The sequence below is a fragment of the Dendrobates tinctorius genome, unplaced genomic scaffold (assembly GCF_039654945.1).
Source record: "Dendrobates tinctorius isolate UK_male_01 unplaced genomic scaffold, ASM3965494v1 ptg000008l, whole genome shotgun sequence".
Taxonomy (NCBI): Eukaryota; Metazoa; Chordata; class Amphibia; order Anura; family Dendrobatidae; genus Dendrobates; species Dendrobates tinctorius.
In genome coordinates, this window is record NW_027361676.1 from 74,156,113 (window position 1) to 74,175,631 (window position 19,519).

Genomic DNA, 19,519 nt, shown 5'->3' on the forward strand with positions numbered 1-19,519 from the left:
AAACTGGTGATTACATTCACTAAACTGCTGCACGCAGCTAACAAGTAGAAAATTTGAGGCACTTACTCTGCTGGTCAGGCAGTGAATGAAGGTGCTGTTCTTAGATGGTTAGTGTGCAGGTACAGGTACCAAATTTTAGGGAGCGTCCTCCCGTGATGGTAGCTAGTGTAAGTGTTCCGAGGGTCAGACTTAGGTGCATCAAGCCAGAGGGTGCTGGCGGGCTCCAGGAATTAGAATTTATTCCACAGTGTGAAAGAAATTTCACTGACAGAATAGTGGTCGATTTATGGAAATATAAGGATATACTGTATTGTGGCGTTACTTTATATTACAAAACTATTGTTTCGTGTCTTTAAGGTTCAAGATACAACATGCTGTACAGCAAGCTATTGATCAAAGCAAGGACTCCATCATTCTCCTATTTCTAGAGGACATTCCCGATTACAAGCTAATTCACAGCATACATCTGAGAAGAGGAATGTTCAAGTCCCGATGCATTCTAGAGTGGCCGGTTCAGAGAGAGAGGATAAATGCTTTCAAACAAAAGCTAAAAATTGCTCTAGGGTCATCTAATATAGTGAACTAAATTTGGTCTGTATGATCTCATGGATACAGTATGTCTGTCCAGCAACCTAGTGGCAAGCTCAAAAAAGAGGCAGTAATGTTTTGCTGCAAACGGCTAAAGAACACTTTGGGTTTATTTTAATGTGGTCAAACACATATGAATCATATGGACATATGTTTTGTTTTAATTATTTTTATTGTTCCCTTTGTTAAAGACAAATAGAAAAGGAAAACATGAAATGCTGGCTCTGTTTTTAGTTTTCTTTTGATACTTTTACATTTCACTTTCAGCTCTTTTTTCCTTACGTTACCAACCACTAGATTCATTGTCAACTGAAAGATACTTATTTTCACTAAAGACACAAAAGTGCGTACAGATCGGGATCGGTCCAAAGTCATCCCACCAATAATGGACCAATCAATCATCTTACGTGAATTTAGACTCCCGGTTGTTGACAAATGATATCGGAAAAATAGAAGGATTGAAAATGTTGAATCTCTCTCTTGTGCTCTATTGAAAACACATGCATGCTTTGCCAAACCAAGAATACATATGTACCATGGGGTCTAGAGTAATAACTGACTGCTGCGCCAAGCATACACATGTACACTGGGGTCTGGAGGAATAGATGACTGCTGAGCCAAGCATACCCATGTACACTGGGTACAAAACCTACAAAAGACAAAATGGAAAAAAACCCTGCTATAATTAAATAAGTAAAAAGTAAAAGTGCGGACGGCTTTTATGCTATATTTGATCAAATACAGTATTACTAAGAACTCTGTATGATTTAAATGCAATATTGCTTTTTACTTATTTAATTATATCAGGGTTTCTTCCATTTTGTCTTTGTAGGTTTTGTATGCTTTTTGGCCATGTGAACATGCATTTATATGCTGCACGTGTACCAACTCAAACCAAGCTCAATTTTTGTGTTTTTTCACATGTACACTGGGGTCTGGAGGAATAGCTGACTGCTGAGCCAATCATACACATGTACACTGCTGAGCTAAGCAGAGAGTCCTCAGTGGTTGATACTAGTGATGAGTAAACGTGCTTGCCACTACTCGGTACTTGCCCGAATATCACTGTACTCGGTGTACTCGGCAAGCACCGAGCATTTCCGGGATTATTCAGCGGGAACTCGGGTCTCCACCCAGCTTTTGGTGGACTTTAGAGACCCAATCACGCTGCAGGGATTGTCTGCCAGGCTATGAAATGCCGCAGCCATCTTAGTTGTGGTTGTGCAGTGATTGGCGGGCCGCACAGCATCATCAGGGGTATAAGAGACCGGACACCGCCCTGCTCGGCACATTCAGCTCTGTTGTGAGAGATTGTAGGGCAGGGGTCTCAAACTCGGCAGAGTAAATGGGCCGCACGTAAAAAAAAATTTGAGCTGGCGGGCCGCATTCCTTTCAAACTTAATACACCTTGCACACACGCGGCTCCGCTCTGTACACCTCGTACACACGCGGTTCCGCTCTGTAAACCTCATACACACGTGGCTCCTCTCTGTACACCTTGCTCCGTACACTACATACACACACGGCTCCGCTCCGCACACGTCATACACATGCGGCTCCACTCCGTACACCTCGTACACACACGGCTCCGCTCCACACACCTCATACACATGCAGCTCCGTCCGTACACCTCGTACACACACGGCTCTGCTCCCCACACCTCATACACACGTGGCTCCGCTCCGTACACCTCGTACACACACTGCTCTGCTCCGTACACCTCGTATACACACGGCTCCGCACACCTCGTACACACACGGCTCTGCTACATCCATCCTGACCCCACACAAAAACTTACTTTCATCCAGCACCATGTCAACCAGCACAGACAGCAGCGTCCTGCGTACACTGAGGCCCCTGATCATGTGACCCCTGGCTCCTCCCCTTCCTGTGACCTCATCCCAGGTCCTGTGCACACACAACAGCCATCGCACACTTCTGAATGCGTGCCTTCCACCTGCCTCAGGGAGTGAGACATGTGGTGCACCGCAGGCCGCAGATGCCTGCCTCAGGGGCTGCGTGTTTGAGACTTCTGGTGTAGGGAGAGCGGCTGCCTTGATAGGGTCAGAATTGGGAATTTCTTAGTTAGTGTGGGGTCTACCATCCTAAATACTCACATCCAGCTAAACCAACAGTCCTTCTAAGGACTAATTCCGGAGTATATAGGTTCCAATGTTAGGCAGGCAGGGTACTGTATGTCGCTGTATACACATCAGTGCAAGGCCAGCAGGCACTGTATGTGTGTATAAAGAGCATTGCATACATCAAGAGGGTCCAATCCCTTCCTGTGTTCTGGTGCTGCTGCTGCTACCTGTGGGATATATTAACCGTATATAGCTAGCCCAGGTGTAATTGGAATACAGGCCACACATTTTTTGGTGTGGTATCTCCGTACCAGCTCATATCTGTGCGTGCTCAAAGTTTGGCCAGTTTACAGTTTTTTTTCTCTTTTTTTCCTGGCTGTCAGTTTTGGATAAATACAGCAGTATTTAGGCAAAAAAAAAATACAGGTCACACTTTTTTTGGTGTGGTATCTCCGTGCAGCTCAAATCTGTGCTATGCTGTTACTGGTGGTTCAGTCCCTCGATCCTTGTTCACATTTACGTCACTTGACAAGTGGAAAGGTTTTAAATACAAGAGTTAGGACTGTTCCACAAGGTTTGCCTTGACGTGGCGGGATGGCTTGTACATTCTTTTGATCAAAATTATGTTTACTAAATACCCTTATTATTATTACTACCTTCATGCAATTTTTGCAATTTATTTTTTACTTTTTTATTTTAGGATATTTGTTTTTTGTTCTTGGTTTTCTCTGTGTAAAGGTCATATCTGTGCGTGTTCAAAGTTTGGCCAGTTTACGGCATTTTTCTCTTTTTTGCCTGGCTGTCAGTTCTGGTTAAATACAGCAGTATTTAGGCAAAAAAAAAAATACAGGCTACACATTTTTTGGTGTGTTATCTCTGTGCCAGCTCATATCTGTGCATGCTCAAAGTTTGGCCAGTTTACGGCTGTTTTCTTTTTTTGCCTGGCTGTCACTTTTGGTTAAATACAGCACTATTTAGCCCAAAAATAAAAAAAGCAGAACACATTTTACAGTGGGGTCTATCCCTGACCTGCCTCATACATCTGTGTGCCAACAATTGAGGCGTTTTAGAACAAAATTCCCTTTCTTGGGCAGTCTGTCACTCTCGTTATATCCAGCAGTCTTTTGCATCCACCATTAAAAAAAACATTTTATAGTGTGGTATATCTGTGACAAGCCTCATATGTCCGTGTGATAAAAATTTGTGGATTTTAGGCCGGTAATCCATTGTTTGGCTATCTGGTACTCAAGTTATATACAGCACTATGTTGCATTTTTAAAAAAAAAAACAGGCCACATTTTACAGTGGGGTCTATCTCTGACACGCCTCATACATCCGTGTGCCAAAAATTGAGGCATTTGGGCCAAAATTCCCTTTTTTGGGCAGTCTGTCATTCTCGTTATATACAAGCAGTGCCTGGGCTGACAAACATTTCCCCATGGGGGGTAAATTTTTAAAAAATATACTATGGGCATCATAGACACCCTTGCCAAAAATTGAGTGACTTTTGCATCACGGAATACGTTCACCCTGGTGTTCTACTGGTTGTGGGGGATGAGTATGAGTATAAGGAGGAGGATAACACCAAACAGGCAAAATCAGGAAGCGGATACCCATGTGTGGTTGTGGTGCATGAGACTGCACCTCCACAAAAAAGACAATGTATTTGACAATGTATGTTTCGCTGTTTTCATTTGGTGGTGTACATAAGTCTTGCCCAATCCAGCCCTTCTTCATTTTTATAAGAGTCCTCCATACAGTATTATGAGCACCCACATAGTCCACCATACAGTATTATGGGAAACCACATAGTCCGCCATATAGTATTATGGGCAACCACATAGTCCTCCATACAGTATTATGAGCACCCACATTGTCCGCCATACAGTATTATGGGCACCACATAGTCCGCCATACAGTATTATGGGAAACCACATAGTCTTCCATACAGTATTATGAGTACCCACATAGTACGCCATACAGTATTATGGGCACGTCATAGTCCGCCATACAGTATTATGGGCACCACATAGACCGCCATACAGTATTATGGGCACCTCATAGTCCGCCATACAGTATTATGGGCACCTCATAGTCCGCCATACAGTATTATGGGCAACCACATAGTCCGCCATACAGTATAATGGGCAACCACATAGTCCGCCATACAGTATTATGGGCAACCACATAGTCCGCCATACAGTATTATGGGCAACCACATTGTCCGCCATACAGTATGATGTGCAACCACATAGTCCGCCATACAGTATTATGGGCACCTCATAGTCCGCCATACAGTATTATGGGCCCCATATAATGCTCCTCCATACCGTATTATGGGGCACCTGCTCCTTCATACAGTATTATGGGCCCCCTGCACCTCCATGCAGCACATTATGGCCCCCCTGCTCCTCCATGCAGCACATTATGGCCTCCCCTGCTCCTCCATGCAGCACAATATAGCCCCCCTGCTCCTCCATGCAGCATACTATGGCCTCCTCTGCTCCGGCACAGCTTCCAGGGAGCATGGTGACGAGAATGATATACTATTAAACTGCCTAGGCGACAACCGTGGGGCCCCCAGAAACCTATTTTTCTTCTCATTGTGGCCCCATCAGGTAGCCAGCACAGCTTCCAGGGAGGGTGCTGAGATTATACATACTATTACACACTGTGTAGGCGACCACTGTGGGGGCCCCCAGACTGCAGCGCCTGATTATCGCTTTTGCTTCCTTGCTAGGCCTTCTTGGTGCCTGCTTGGTGGCTCTCTGTACTCAGGTCCACTACCTTGTACTCTGGCGTGCTTCCCAGCACGCGCTGTGCTCTGTCTTGTACCCAGACGTGCTACCCAGCACGCGCACTGCTCTGTCTTGTACCCAGGTGTGCTTCTCTGAAAACGTCCTGCACCATCCTGTACCCTGGGTCCCCCCGTGTACACGCTGTACACACTTCTATACCCAGCGTGCCCCGAATACATGCTTTACATATTCCTGTACCCTGCGTGCCCCCGTCTTCACCCTGCTAAACACGGTCTCTCGTGCCTCCTTCGAACCGGCCACCAGGTTCCAGCAGTCATGGTATTTTATTCCCCTGGGCCTGCCCCTGAGGCTCCCTGTATAGGGGGTAGTCCTCACTAGGTCAGGTCGCCCGGTGTGGGTTGGTATCATGGCCCAGAGGGTCCACTCCAGGAGTCGTCACATGAACAAGGGTGGGTTGATTGCTGGGCGTAAAATGCTTTTTATGGAAAAAGTTGAGGTGTACCCCACAGGAGAACATATTTGCCAGTCTATGGGAATTACAAGTCTAGGAGACACGCTCCTTTATAATGGGACATTTTTTGTTAAGAGGCCCTACTCCATGTTTCTTCCAAGGGGGGATTGGGGTTATTGGGGTGCATATGACTTGGTAGCAGGGCAGGCCTTGCAGTCAATGCAACATATTTTATGAAAGCCATCATGGACATCTCGTGAAAGGGGTATTGGGGTGCATTGTAATTCTTGGCAGCCCAGCCACTCACTGCATAGGCTATAACAATTTAGGAGACCCACTGTTTAATAATGGCCCTTTAAGCAGATTAATGCTGCCTGATGCCCCTGTAAAAATAGGCTCTGTGACTTTAAGAGTCCCTCCTTCATAAATGAAACAAGATATGTCTGCTTATGTTTCACACACACTACATGGCCAGCTAGGGTTTGTAAATGGTACAATGACATTTCCCAGTAAATGCATTTGTTTTGGTTGAAAGCAATGTTAAAGTTGAAAAACGCTTTAAAAACGCGGCGTCTGAACATAGCCCAAGTGGGGGATGAACATTTTGGTCTGGGGTTATTTTGCCTTATATACAAGTCATTAACCTGGAAAGGATGTACCTTAACATATTTCCCAGCAAAATCCGTTTTGGTTTCGTTTTAGTATGTTTTTTTGGTGCACCGGTAAAAATGTCATGAAACTCTGAAAAAATTGCTTAAAGCTGTGAACTAGGAGTCAGGAATGCTTCGAGGGGCGATCCCCATGTTGTCTCCGTGTCATTTGAGCAGTGTTTCCATCATTTTCAGGCGTTTTTAGAACTTAAAAGGACCCCCGGGGGGGATCGAGGTAAAAATGCTCGTGTCTCCCATAGACTTACATTGGTCTCGTTGTTCTGTCCGAGTACCCGAGTATTCCAATTTGCTCGACCCGAACAACGAGCACCCGAGCATTTTCGTGCTCGCCCTTCACTAGTTGATACCTTTTAATGACTAACTGAAAAGATGGTAACACATTGCAAGCTTTCCAGACTACTCAGGTCTCTTCATCAGCAAAGACTAAGAGCCCCGTTACATTTAGCGATGCACCAGCGATCCCGACCACTATACGACCTGGTCAGGATCACTGGTGCATCGCTAAATGGTCGCTAGTGAGCTGCCAAACGGGCAGATCTCAGCAGCGACGCAGCAGCAGTCGTTACTTACTTGTCAGACGCGGCGATGATGACGTTTTCCACCCGCGTCCACGATCTCGCGCGATCAGCGATAGCCAGCGGGGGAGCCGGTCGGAGGTAAGCATCACATGTAGCAATATCGCTAGCAATATCGCTACTGCATCACAAAATCGGTGACGCTTTAGCGATATTGCTAGTGATATCGCTATGTGTAAAGCCCCCTTAATACAACATCTGAAGAATCACATATTTATGCACAAAACAGCACAGAAATAGATAAGACAAGTGATGTGAAGCAGAATTGTCATTATGGGAGAGGGATAAACATAAATATTGGAAAAGTTCATAGATAAGGGGTCTGACTGTTTTATTGTCCTCTGATTGGGGTCTGGTTCTGTGTTGTGATGCCCCCAGAAGGTCTGAAGAGCAAATTCCTTAATTGATGTAAAAAGACATAAATCCATGTGACACATTCATTCCTGCACTGAATTAGATGTGATGCAGTTGAAAGTACCTGGGATCTTGTATTCCTGATGTGAACTGGGGATCTTTATCTTGTCTGTGGTCATTATAAATGGACAGGTTTTAATTTTTTTCTGGTTGCAAGGAAAGGATCCTCCAGCTGTTGGGGAGGACAGGGAGTTTCTGACAAAGATGCTTCTTAAATTTGGGGGGCTGCCTAAAACACAGCAGTGGGGGGTCTGGAAATATGGATTGTAATCAGGCATCTTTTTGTAGTAAAGGTTGTAATTTCCGTGCAGCTAGCACTTCCAGATTTGGGTTGTAGGTGACGACTAGAGGCACCTGGTTATTTTCATCTTTAGCTTTGTAATGTAGCAGGTGATTCCTTGATATTCTGGTGGCTCTTGTAATTTGGTTTTCAATTATGCTTGGATGGTAGCCCTGATTCAAAAAGGTCTTTCTGAGGCGATCAAAGTGTTTGTCTCTATCCCAAACTCACATCAGGACTACAAGATCCCAGGTACATTCAGCTGCATCACATCTAATGTTGTGTACCTAATTATTTGCACTAAATGTCCAACTGGGGATCTGTATGTGGGGGAGACCGGGAAAAAGCTGAGAACAAGGATGAATTTGCACCGCCACACAATAAGAGAAGAAAGAATGTGGACAAACATTTTGTATCCCTGGTCATAGCATGATGGACATTAAATTACTTAAATCACAATGTCCACCCTAGAAAAATGAAACAAGGGCTGAGGACTAATTGGTATTAAAAAAAGTATATTTCATTATTTAACAAAAATTAAAAATATTAGACTAGAGAGATGTACATATCAATAAAGAGACGTCGTAAACCCATAGGTTTCTCACATCTGTCGACCAATCAAATGATAAACCATTATCAAAACAGTAATGAATAAAAATTGCTGCAAATCACTTATCCTATAAAAACATCCACATAAATGTGAATAATTTATAATGTGTTATGATAAGTATCCATAAACCAACTAGTAAGCTAAGGACTCTCACAGATGTCATTACTGCAACATGCCAAAACCGCCAGTAATCTAGACTGTGCCAATTCCCATAACATAAATCTCCACAAGGCATATATAATTACCCTCTATATGGCAGTATCATCCTTTTTTCGCGGTGTGACAAACCGCTCTAAAAAAAGGGAGCCAAGAGCCTCAGCCTAATGGCTCCCTTTTTTAGAGCGGTTTGTCACACCGCGAAAAAAGGATGATACTGCCATATAGAGGGTAATTATATATGCCTTGTGGAGATTTATGTTATGGGAATTGGCACAGTCTAGATTACTGGCGGTTTTGGCATGTTGCAGTAATGACATCTTTGAGAGTCCTTAGCTTACTAGTTGGTTTATGGATACTTATCATAACACATTATAAATTATTCACATTTATGTGGATGTTTTTATAGGATAAGTGATTTGCAGCAATTTTTATTCATTACTGTTTTGATAATGGTTTATCATTTGATTGGTCGACAGATGTGAGAAACCTATGGGTTTACGACGTCTCTTTATTGATATGTACATCTCTCTATTCTAATATTTTTAATTTTTGTTAAATAATAAAATATACTTTTTTTAATACCAATTGGTCCTCAGCCCTTGTTTCATTTTTCTAGGGTGGACATTGTGATTTGTGTCATTGTTTATGGTATTTACTCCTTGTTACAGAGGCATCTTCATAAGTGATACATTAAATTACTTGTATTAAAAGTCTAAGGCCTGTTTCACACATCAGTTTTTTTGGTCAGTCAAAATCCGCTAAAATGGCAGATAACGGATTAGTTCCTGTACTGACCACAACGTTTGGCACCGGACCGGATCCGTCGAAGGAAGAATTTTAAAGGAACCGCTGCCTGGGGAAGGAGAGAGAGAGAGAGAATTTTTCAGCCGCCAGAACAGAGTTTAGGGTTAAATTTGCGGCTGAGTGAAGTCTTTCGGGCATGCGCAGTGAGAAATGCGGATCCGGCCGCCCGAAAAAACGTTGCATGGTCCGTCCGGGCATGTCAGCGGACGTCAAAATTTTGGCGGATCCGCTAAAAACCGGATCCAACGGATGGCCATCCGTCAAGATCCGCCGGTAATGCAACTCAATGGGAAAAATAACGGATCCGCCAAGCAAAATGGTGGATCCGTTTTTTTTTGCAAAACGGCGGATTATGACTGATGGTAAAATACGGATGTGTGAAACAGGCCTAAGGGGTAAGGTTTTTCCTTGTGGAGAGTGACATACCAGCTCTGGCTTGTCAAGGTAAGGAGGCTTATTCGCTGTGCAATGCTCCTCTAGGAAATTTAATATGCAAATTGCCTCTTCAGAGAGAAAGAGAACTTCAACTCTATAGCGCCACCTGTTGGTAGTAGCGATCCTACAAGTCACAATCAACTCTTTAACGAGTCTTGTAATATGACTTAGGATAAAAAGCCAAATGAGAATCTCAATTTGCAGGCACAGTGTTTCGGGCTATTGGCCCTCGTCAGTGCAAAGTATGAGAACTGATTTGGCTAGGTGAGAGGCTCTGAACTGAGGTCTAAGGGGTAAGGTTTCTCCTTGTAGAGCGTGACATACCAGCTCTGGCTTGTCAAGGTAAGGAGGCTTATTCGCCATGCAATGCTCCTCTAGGAAATTTAATATGCAAATTACCTCTTCAGAGAGAAAGAGGACTTGAATTCTATAGCACCACCTGTCGGTAGTAGCGATCCTTCAAGTCACAATCAACCCTTTAATGAGTCTTGTAATATGACTTAGGATAAAAGCCAAATCAGAATCTCAATTTGCAGACACGGTGTTTCGGGCTATTGGCTCTCGTCAGTGCAAAGTATGAGAACTGATTTGGCTAGGTGAGAGAATCTGGACTGAGGTCTAAGGGGTAAGGTTGCTCATTGTATTAAATGTTAACTTCAAGTCTCAGAGAGACAGGAGGGTCTGGGAGTATAAATTTATGACAACCTTTGGCACACTCAGTGCAGGAATGAATGTGCCGTATGGATTTATGTCTTTTTACATCAATTAAGGAATTTGCTCTTTAGACCTTCTGGGGGCATCACACAACACAGAACCAGACCCCAATCAGAGGACAATAAAACATTTAGAGTCAGACTCATTATCTATGAACTGTTCCAACATTTAAGTTTATCCCTCCCCCATAATGACAATTTTGCTTCACATCACTTGTCTTACCTATTGCGTTATTTCTGTGCATAAATATGTGGATCTTCAGATGTTGTATTAGTCTTTGCCTGATTAAGAGACCTGAGTATTCTCGAAAACTTGCAATGTGTTACCATCTTTTCAGTTAGCCATTAAAAGGTATCAACCACTGAGGACTCTCAATTCTAAATATTTTTTTATCTACTGGGTAACACGGTACAAAGATATATATCTTTCCTGAGCCAAGCATACACATGTACACTGGGGTCTGGAGGAATAGCTGACTGCTGAGCCAATCATACACATGTACACTGGGGTCTGGAGGAATAGCTGACTGCTGAGCCAATCATACACATGTACACTGGGGTCTGGAGGAATAGCTGACTGCTGAGCCAATCATACACATGTACACTGGCGTCTGGAGAGATAGCTGACTGCTGAACCAATCATACACATGTACACTGGGGTCTCGAGGAATAGCTGACTGCTGAGCTGCTTGCTATTGCTTTGATATAATCACTGTTGTGTCGGCAGGAAATTATCACTATAGGGCCGGGATCACACATGTGAGAAACACGGCTGAGTCTTGCATGTTAATACTCGGCACTGCCGCCGGCACTCGGATCAGAGCGTGTGGCCGCATAGCAATACATGCAGCTGAACGCTCCACTCCTGAGTGCTGGCGGGAGTGCTGGGTATTAACATGCGAGACTCGGCCATGTTTCTCACATGTGTGATCCCGGCCTAGGACTAAAAAACATGCTGCTTTGCAGTCATCCAAATTGATAAGTGCTGTACACCCCCACAACTGCTTGGCAGCTTTTTGACTGCTCACACTGCACATAGAATAGAAGCTGCCAATCAGTAGTTGTAAAGGGCTCAAATTGAGCTCAGCATTCAGAGACCTGCTAGATCTGCAACAATACAACAGTGATTTTGTAAAAAATGGAATAATTAATCCAGTAAGTGATAAGGGCCTGTCACACTAAGCGATATCGCTATAACATCACTGGTTTTTGTGACATTATAGCGATATTGCTAGCGATATCACTATGTCTGATACTTACTTCCGACCGCTCCCCCGCTGGTTAACGCTGATCGTGCGAGAACGTCCTGAGCTGTTTCTCGTCATCAGCTTCCTGCTGGGGCTTCCTGCTGTGACGTCGAGCAACGCATGGACGCGGGCGGGAGGACGTCAGGATCACCTTGTCTGACAGGTAAGTAGCGACCCCCGACCCCTGCGATGTCGCTGGTGAGATCTGCCTGTGTGGCAGCTCACTAGCGACCACTTAGCGATGCACCAGCGATCCTGACCGCGTCATATCGCTGGTCGGGATCGCTGGAACATCGCTTACTGTGATAGGACCTATACATTGCTGCAATCCGAGTCCCTGCTCTTTCAATGGAAACTATCAGGTTTGTGTTGTGTAACAGGGGGCTGTTGCCCATTTCTAAATTTCGGAGGTTCTGGCACTACCGGTCAGTTGCAGCTCAGGCATCTGGGATTCGGGCTCCAGGAAGCAGGTGGATGCAGTCCTCCCAGCCTCACGAGGAAGGAGAGGAAAAAGCGGACATCTGAAGAGGATTATTGTATTACCTTCCTTATTTTTTACTGGCTTTTCACTTTGTGCAAAGCTTTTATGAGTGTTGGAGTACAGCAGTAACACTTTAAAAATATTTGCATGATGCTCGCCAGTTGTTGCCTTTCAGAGTTCTATGGATGTCAGTCCTTATATTTTTTTCCTTGCTTTAAAATTTCTACAAAGACTGTATGAGTGTTGAATTACATAAATTACACTTTCAAAATGTTTATGTTACAAACTTATTTCTGGATTCAATTAGTCATCCATACAGTTTAACGCAGTTATTGGTACATTATGGTGGTATGTACAACTCAAAAAAAGCGTTAAAAATTTTTTTTCGGTTAAATTTCTCACCCATACAGCATTCTGTGGTCTGGGGTACATTACTGTGATATGTATCACTTTAAAAATGTTTAAAAATTTTGCTGGGTTAAATTTCTCTGTCATACACTATTCTGTCATCTGGGAAAAATTTCTGTGCTATATATCCCTCCAAAAAAAAGTTCAAAACATTATCTGGATTCAATTATTAATCCATAGAATATTGTGTATTCTGGGGTACATTTCGGTGTTACACAATAAAATTCAAAAATGTATCTGGATTCAATTAGTCATTCATAGAGCATAACGTGTTTTGGAGTATATTTTGTTAGTATATAATGGTACAATAAATTGATCAAAAATTTATCGGTATTATATTGCTCACCCAAAGAGTATTTTGTGTTCTTGGGTACATTTTGATTGTATCTATCTCTCCCAAAAATTGTTTAAAAATGTATCATATTATATTGCCCATCCATACAATATTACATGTTCTTGGGTACATTTTGGTGGTATCTAACCATCCAAAACATTGTTCAAAATTTTTTCTGTAATACATTGGTCATCCATAGAGTATTACCGTACATGTTTTTCGGTACATTTCGGTGATATCTAACCTTCAAAAAATAGTTAATAAATTTATCGGTGTTATATTGGTCATCCACACCGTATTTTATGTGTTCTTGGGTACAGTTCAGTAGTATATAACCTTCAAAAAAATTGCTCAAAAATGTATTGGCATTATATTTCTCATCCATAGAGTTTTACAAGTTCTTGGGTAGATTTCGGTGGTATCTACCCAGCCAAAAAATAGTTCAAAATTGTTTTGATATTACATTGCTGTCTGTAAAGTATTATATGTTATCTTGGGTACGTTTGGTGGTATATAACCTTCAAGACAATTTTTTCAAAAATTTATCGGTACTATATTGCTCATCCACACATTATTACAAGTTGTTAAGTACATTTCGGTGATATTTAACCCTCCCAAAAATTGTTCAAAAACTTATTGGTATTACATTGCTCACCAATAACGTATTAGATCTTCTTAGGTGTATTTCACTGGTATCTAACCTTCCAAACAATTGTTCAATTTTTTTCAACATTATATTGCTCATCCATACAGTATTATATGTTTTAGGGTACATTTCGGTGGTATCTAACCTTCCAAACCTTCCAAAAAATTGTTCATAAATTTGTCAGTATTATATTGCTTATCCACACAGTATTGCATGTTCTTGGGAACATTTCGGTGGTATATAATCCTAAAAAAATTGCTAAAAAATGAGTTTTACATGTTGCTGGATAGATTTCGGTGGTACCTAACCCTCCCAAAAATTGTTCAAAATTGTTTTGGTGCTATATTGCTCAGCCATAGGGTATTACATGTTCTTGGCTACATGGTGGTGTCTAACCCTCAAAACAAATTGTCAATTTTTTTTCAGGATTACATTGCTCATCCATACAGTATTACATTTTCTTGAAAACATTTTGGTGGTATATATTAATTACTCATCCATACAGTTTTACGTGCTTTCTGTTACATTTTGGTGTTATATAAAGCTCCAAAATATTTTTGTTTATTGATTCAATTACTGATTCATACAGTATTACATGCTTTCTGTTATATTTTCGTGTTATATAAAAATCCACCAAAACCCTGAAAAAATGTTTATGGATTCAATGATTAATCTATACACTGTGACACGGTTCTTGTTACATTTCACTGGTATATTAAACTCTAAAAAAAACATTCCAAAAGTGTTTATGGATTCAAGGATTCGTGCATACAGTTTAACGTGCTTTGTTTAAAACTACTGTGGGTTAAAATTTTAAAAACCACTTGACCTGGTAGAGTTCACAAAATATTTTTGGTCCAGAAACTGACTATTGTCATATATACTGTAGATCCTGCTTTGTGTAAAATTTTGATAATTTAAAATAAAGAGCAAAATTGGTGTGATTCAGGAGTATACTTTCTTATATTTTAATGAGACCGTTCAGTTGTTGCTTTTAAGTGTGAATAGATGACCCTGCTTGTAATTTTTGTCAGGCTTTGCACTGTGCAACACTTTTATGAGTGGAGGAGTACCACAACTATACTTTGCTCACAATGTTTGAATGAACAGTTGGTGCTTTCAAGGTTGTATGGATGACCTTGCTTGTAATTTTTGGCAGGCTTTGCACTTAGTGCATAACCTTTATGGGCCCCGTTACACACTTCAATGTCTCAGCGATCCCACCAATGATCTGACGTGGATGGGATCGCTGGGATATAGTTAGCTGATCGCTGGTGACCTGCAACATAGACAGACTCACCAGCGATCTAGACCAGCAAGTAAGCTGGTATCCAAGGTAAACAGCGGGTATCTAAGAGCCGCGCGGCCAGCAGGAAACCAACTATCAAAAAAACGGCCCAGGACATTACAGCACGATCAGCGATACCCGGTGGGGGGGGCAGTCGCTGATGTGTATGGCACAGCGAGATCGCTGGCGATCTCTCTGTGTGTAATGGGGCATTATGAGTCTGGGAGTACTACTACATAACAATTTGAACATAATGTGTATAAGGCCCTCAATGATGTATAATGTAAGGAGAATCTGAGTCTCTATTGCATCACATTTTTGACGCAAACTCCAAAAATGGTCCGGACAAAATTGTTGGCACCCTCAACTTAATATTTGTACACCCTTTGGAATAAATAACTGTATTCAGTCAGGGTACATCAATGTCAGCATGAACTGTCTGTCAACATTTGATTGAAATACAATGTTATGGCAGGAGACCGAGTAGGACTCCTCTGCTGACAAACAGACATAAATAGCTAGACTGCTCCTTTCCAAAATATGAGAGAGTAAGCCAAAAGCCTTCTGGGAATGTGTCTTCTGGACAGATGAGACAAGATAGAGCTTTTGGTAAAGAACATCAATCTACTTTTTACCAAAAATGGACTGAGGCCTACAAAGAATATAACACAGTACATACAGTCAAATATAGTGGAGGTTCAAAGATATTTTGCAGCTGTTTTGCTGCCTCTGGCACAGGGTGTTTTGACTGTGCGCAAGGCATCATGAAATCTGATGATTACCAAATGTTTTTGGGTCGCAATGTAATGTCCAGTGTCAGAAAGCTGGGTTTGCATCCTAGATCATAGGTCTTCCAGCAAGACCATGATCCCAAACATATTTCAAGAAGCCCACAGATATAGATAGAAGCAAAGCGCTGGAGAGTTCTGAAGTGGCCAACAATGAGTCCGGATCTAAATTCCATTGAACACCTTTGGAAAGATCTTAAAATTGCCGTTGGGAGAAGACATCCTTCAAATATGGGAGACCTTGTGCACTTTGTAAGTGAAGAGTGGTCCAGAATTCCAGTTGAGAGGTGTAAGGAGTTTGTTGATGGTTATTGTTGTTTTGTACTCTTGTGTGTGCACCCATCTTCTACAGTGGCACCATTGAACCAGTGCTTGTCAATAAAGGTTTTTTTACTTTTAACTAATGTTTTCTTCTTTGACCACTTGCATGTTTTTTCTTCTTTGGGTATCCATGTTTCTTTACGAATGGTCGACCATTTATCCACTAGCAGATATAGGTCAATATAACTATCTGTGTGACTAACTGTATATAGTGTTTTACCTTTTAGTTGACATATATTATTTGCTTTGTTCAGTACATGCTCTAATTATTTAAATGGGGTGGGAAGGAGACAATTACTGACATAATTGGTATAGGTACTGTATATGTGTGGTCACAAAACATCAGGGGAGAAGCTGACAAACACCTGATGATGTTGTGGTAAGTCCAATAAGTCTTAAAGGGACCGTGATCTTGGAGATTTTAATATCCATATGTCTAGAGAGATTCAGTACTTATGACCCAACATGCAAAGCTTTATTTTTATTTCATACAAGCTTTTAAAATTCTACTTTTACAGATAAAAATGTATGTCCTTTTGCCTTGTGTGACAGTCACTATATTTTCAAAATTGTAAAAATAAAATCACTCAAAGATGGATGGAAATGAAATCCCGCAGGGTAAGAACACTGGACAGGAATTCTAAAATATTTATTTAAATAAACATATAAAAATTAGTATAATAGTAATAAATGATCAGGAACACAATACTTAAGTAATAAAAATGCCTTTATTAAAATATTGGCACAGCAAATAAGTGCATAAAAAAGAGAGAATATAAAATATACAACCACTTTAGCAATATACGTATGGAATGCGGAAAAACCAGTCCAAAAACATAAGACTTAATTAATAAACAGGTACTAAATCAAGTGACACAAAAATTGCGACCAATTATATGAAAGCAAAATGTGCTCAAAGTGCTAAAGTGGAACAGTGTGAAATCACACTAAAAAATGTGCAACATGAACGCAATGAAAAAAAGTGCAAGGTGTTAAAATACCTGTAAGCCAAATAGCGCTGTGTGGAATGTATTAGAACGCGCGTTCTAACACATTCCACACAGCGCTATTTGGCTTACAGGTATTTTAATTAAGCCTTATGTTTTTGGACTGGTTTTTCCGCATTCCATACATATATTGCTAAAGTGGTTGTATATTTTATATTCTCTCTTTTTTATGCACCTATTTGCCGTGCCAATATTTTAATAAAGGCATTTTTATTACTTAAGTATTGTGTTCCTGATCATTTATTATTATGCAAATTTTTATATGTTTATTTAAATAAATATTTTAGAATTCCTGTCCAATGTTCTTACCCTGCGGGATTTCATTTCCATCCATCTTTGAGTGATTTTATTTTTATACGTACCGGATGGTCTGCCATCCTTTTTTAGGGGGATTGTTTCAAACATAGTTTTTAGATAGTATTCATTATCATACACAAGTGTATTAATTATTTAAGCATATTGTTTGCTTGAATTTTCTTTTCCCTTTTTATTAATCTTCAAAATTGGTTTCTAGTATTACATAATGCTTGAAAAACAATAAATTACACTGTTGTACCTTTTTAGCTAGGCTTTTGTGGCTGCCTTTATCATTTTTTTTCCACTGTAAGACATTTTGCCTCTTCTTGTCATGTATTTGATTACAGATAATCTGCAGTGACACTGGTTTTAATTACTAGTGAGTTAATATGTGATGATTTTCTAATTAGCGAGAATGAATTAATCTTTCAGTGATACCTGAAGCTCATATTCCCTTTTATTTCTTGGTGGCATTTTCTTTCTTTCTTGCAGTGTGTTCACACGTGCTTTGTACACGTGTGAGCTGCATTCTTCTCTGATGCCTGTCACACAAGCTGTGGTAGAATTACACTAAGATGGTATCCAGTATGACAACATGGTGTGCTTCTCAGTGGGCGATCACATAAGAGCCAGTAGGGACATATTGACTCGCTTGGCTTTTGCATCATAGTCAGTCTAAAAATATGACCTATGGGGCCGTGATCTTGTCATTGTTACAGGTTGTAGGCTAAAAATAAGTGAACATTCCCGCTTTGTCTGAGAGACGTAGATTTGAAAGAACAGATGGGTTACACTTATGCCAGTTTCTAAGATTAGCAAAAGAGATATGTTTTAGACAGAGTTTCGTAGGGTTGGATTTAGGTGGAAGTCATTAAAGGCTCCTCTCCTTGTAAACACTTGATGATTGGTGAAAAGTAGATAGTGTAGATGTAACGTTTTGACCCTGAGCAGTCTTTCGTGCCAATAGAAGGAACATTGTTGTTCCCCAAAGCAAAACGTCCTGTTATGACCAAGTGACATCCCTCAGAAGTACTGAACACTAGGCAGCAATGCTTTGTGGAAATAGAAATTTTGCTTTGCATAACAGAACATTTTCATTTACACTTAAACGGGTGGTCCAAAGGGCAAAGTAAATTTTATCTAAATGAATATCTATTTGATGCCATAATGTAAGCTATTTTCTAATATACTTGCTTTAAAAATTCCCTACTGTTCCCTAACTACACTGTCTAACTGCTAATTTATTGTATTTTTTACTTCCTGTTTGCTGATTATTTCTTTAACCACTTTACCCCCGAAGGTGGTTTGCACGTTAGTGACCAGGCCAATTTTTACAATTTTGACCACTGTCACTTTATGAGGTAATAACTTTGGAATGCTTCAATGGGTCCCCGTGCTAGAGAATGTATTTTGTGACGTATTGTACTTCATGATTGTGGTAACATTTCTTCAATATGACTTGCATTTATTTGTGAAAAAAATGGAAATTTGTCAAAAATTTTGAAAATTTTTCAAAATTGAATTTTTAAGCCCTTATATCACAAAGAAATGTCACAAGAAAAAGTTAATAAATAAAATTTTCCACATGTCTACTTTACATCAGCACAATTTTGGAACTAACATTTTTTTGTTAGGAAGTTATAAGGGTTAAAAGTTGACCAGTGATTTTTCATTTTTCCAGCAAAATTAACAAAATCATTTTTTTAGGGACTAAATCATATTTGAAGTCACTTTGAGGGGTCTATATGATATAAAATACCCAAAAGTGGCACCATTCTAAAACCTTCAACCCTCAAGGTGCTCAAAACCACATTCAAGAAGTTTATTAACCCTTCAGGTGCTTCACAGGAATTTTTGGAATGTGGAAATAAAATGAACATTTAACTTTTTTTTACAAAAAATTTACTTCTGATCCAATTTTTTTTCATTTTGACAAAGGTAGCAGGAAAAATAGACTCCAAAATTTGTTGTGTAATTTCTTCTGAGCATGCTGATACCTCATATGAGGGAGAAAACTACTGTTTGGGCGCACAGCAGAGCTCGGAAGGGAAGGAGCATCATTTGACTTTTTGAATGCTAAATTTCCTGAAAATCATTAGCGGACATAATATTCCATTTGGAGAGCCCCTGATATGCCTAAACAGTGGAAACCCCCCACT

The 19,519-nt window shown here is 40.8% G+C and overlaps 1 protein-coding gene across 5 annotated transcripts in view; it reads left to right on the forward strand.

Annotated features, from left to right (window-relative positions):
* TLR3 (toll like receptor 3) overlaps nucleotides 1-804 on the forward strand; it is a 290,358-nt gene extending 289,554 nt beyond the window's left edge. For all 5 annotated transcript variants that reach the window (XM_073578744.1, XM_073578759.1, XM_073578728.1 and 2 more), the window contains one exon: nucleotides 358-804. In XM_073578744.1, the coding sequence (XP_073434845.1) occupies nucleotides 358-586 (229 nt within the window). In that variant the 3' untranslated portion in view covers nucleotides 587-804. The remainder of the gene's footprint in view (nucleotides 1-357) is intronic.
* Nucleotides 805-19,519: the final 18,715 nt, after the last annotated feature.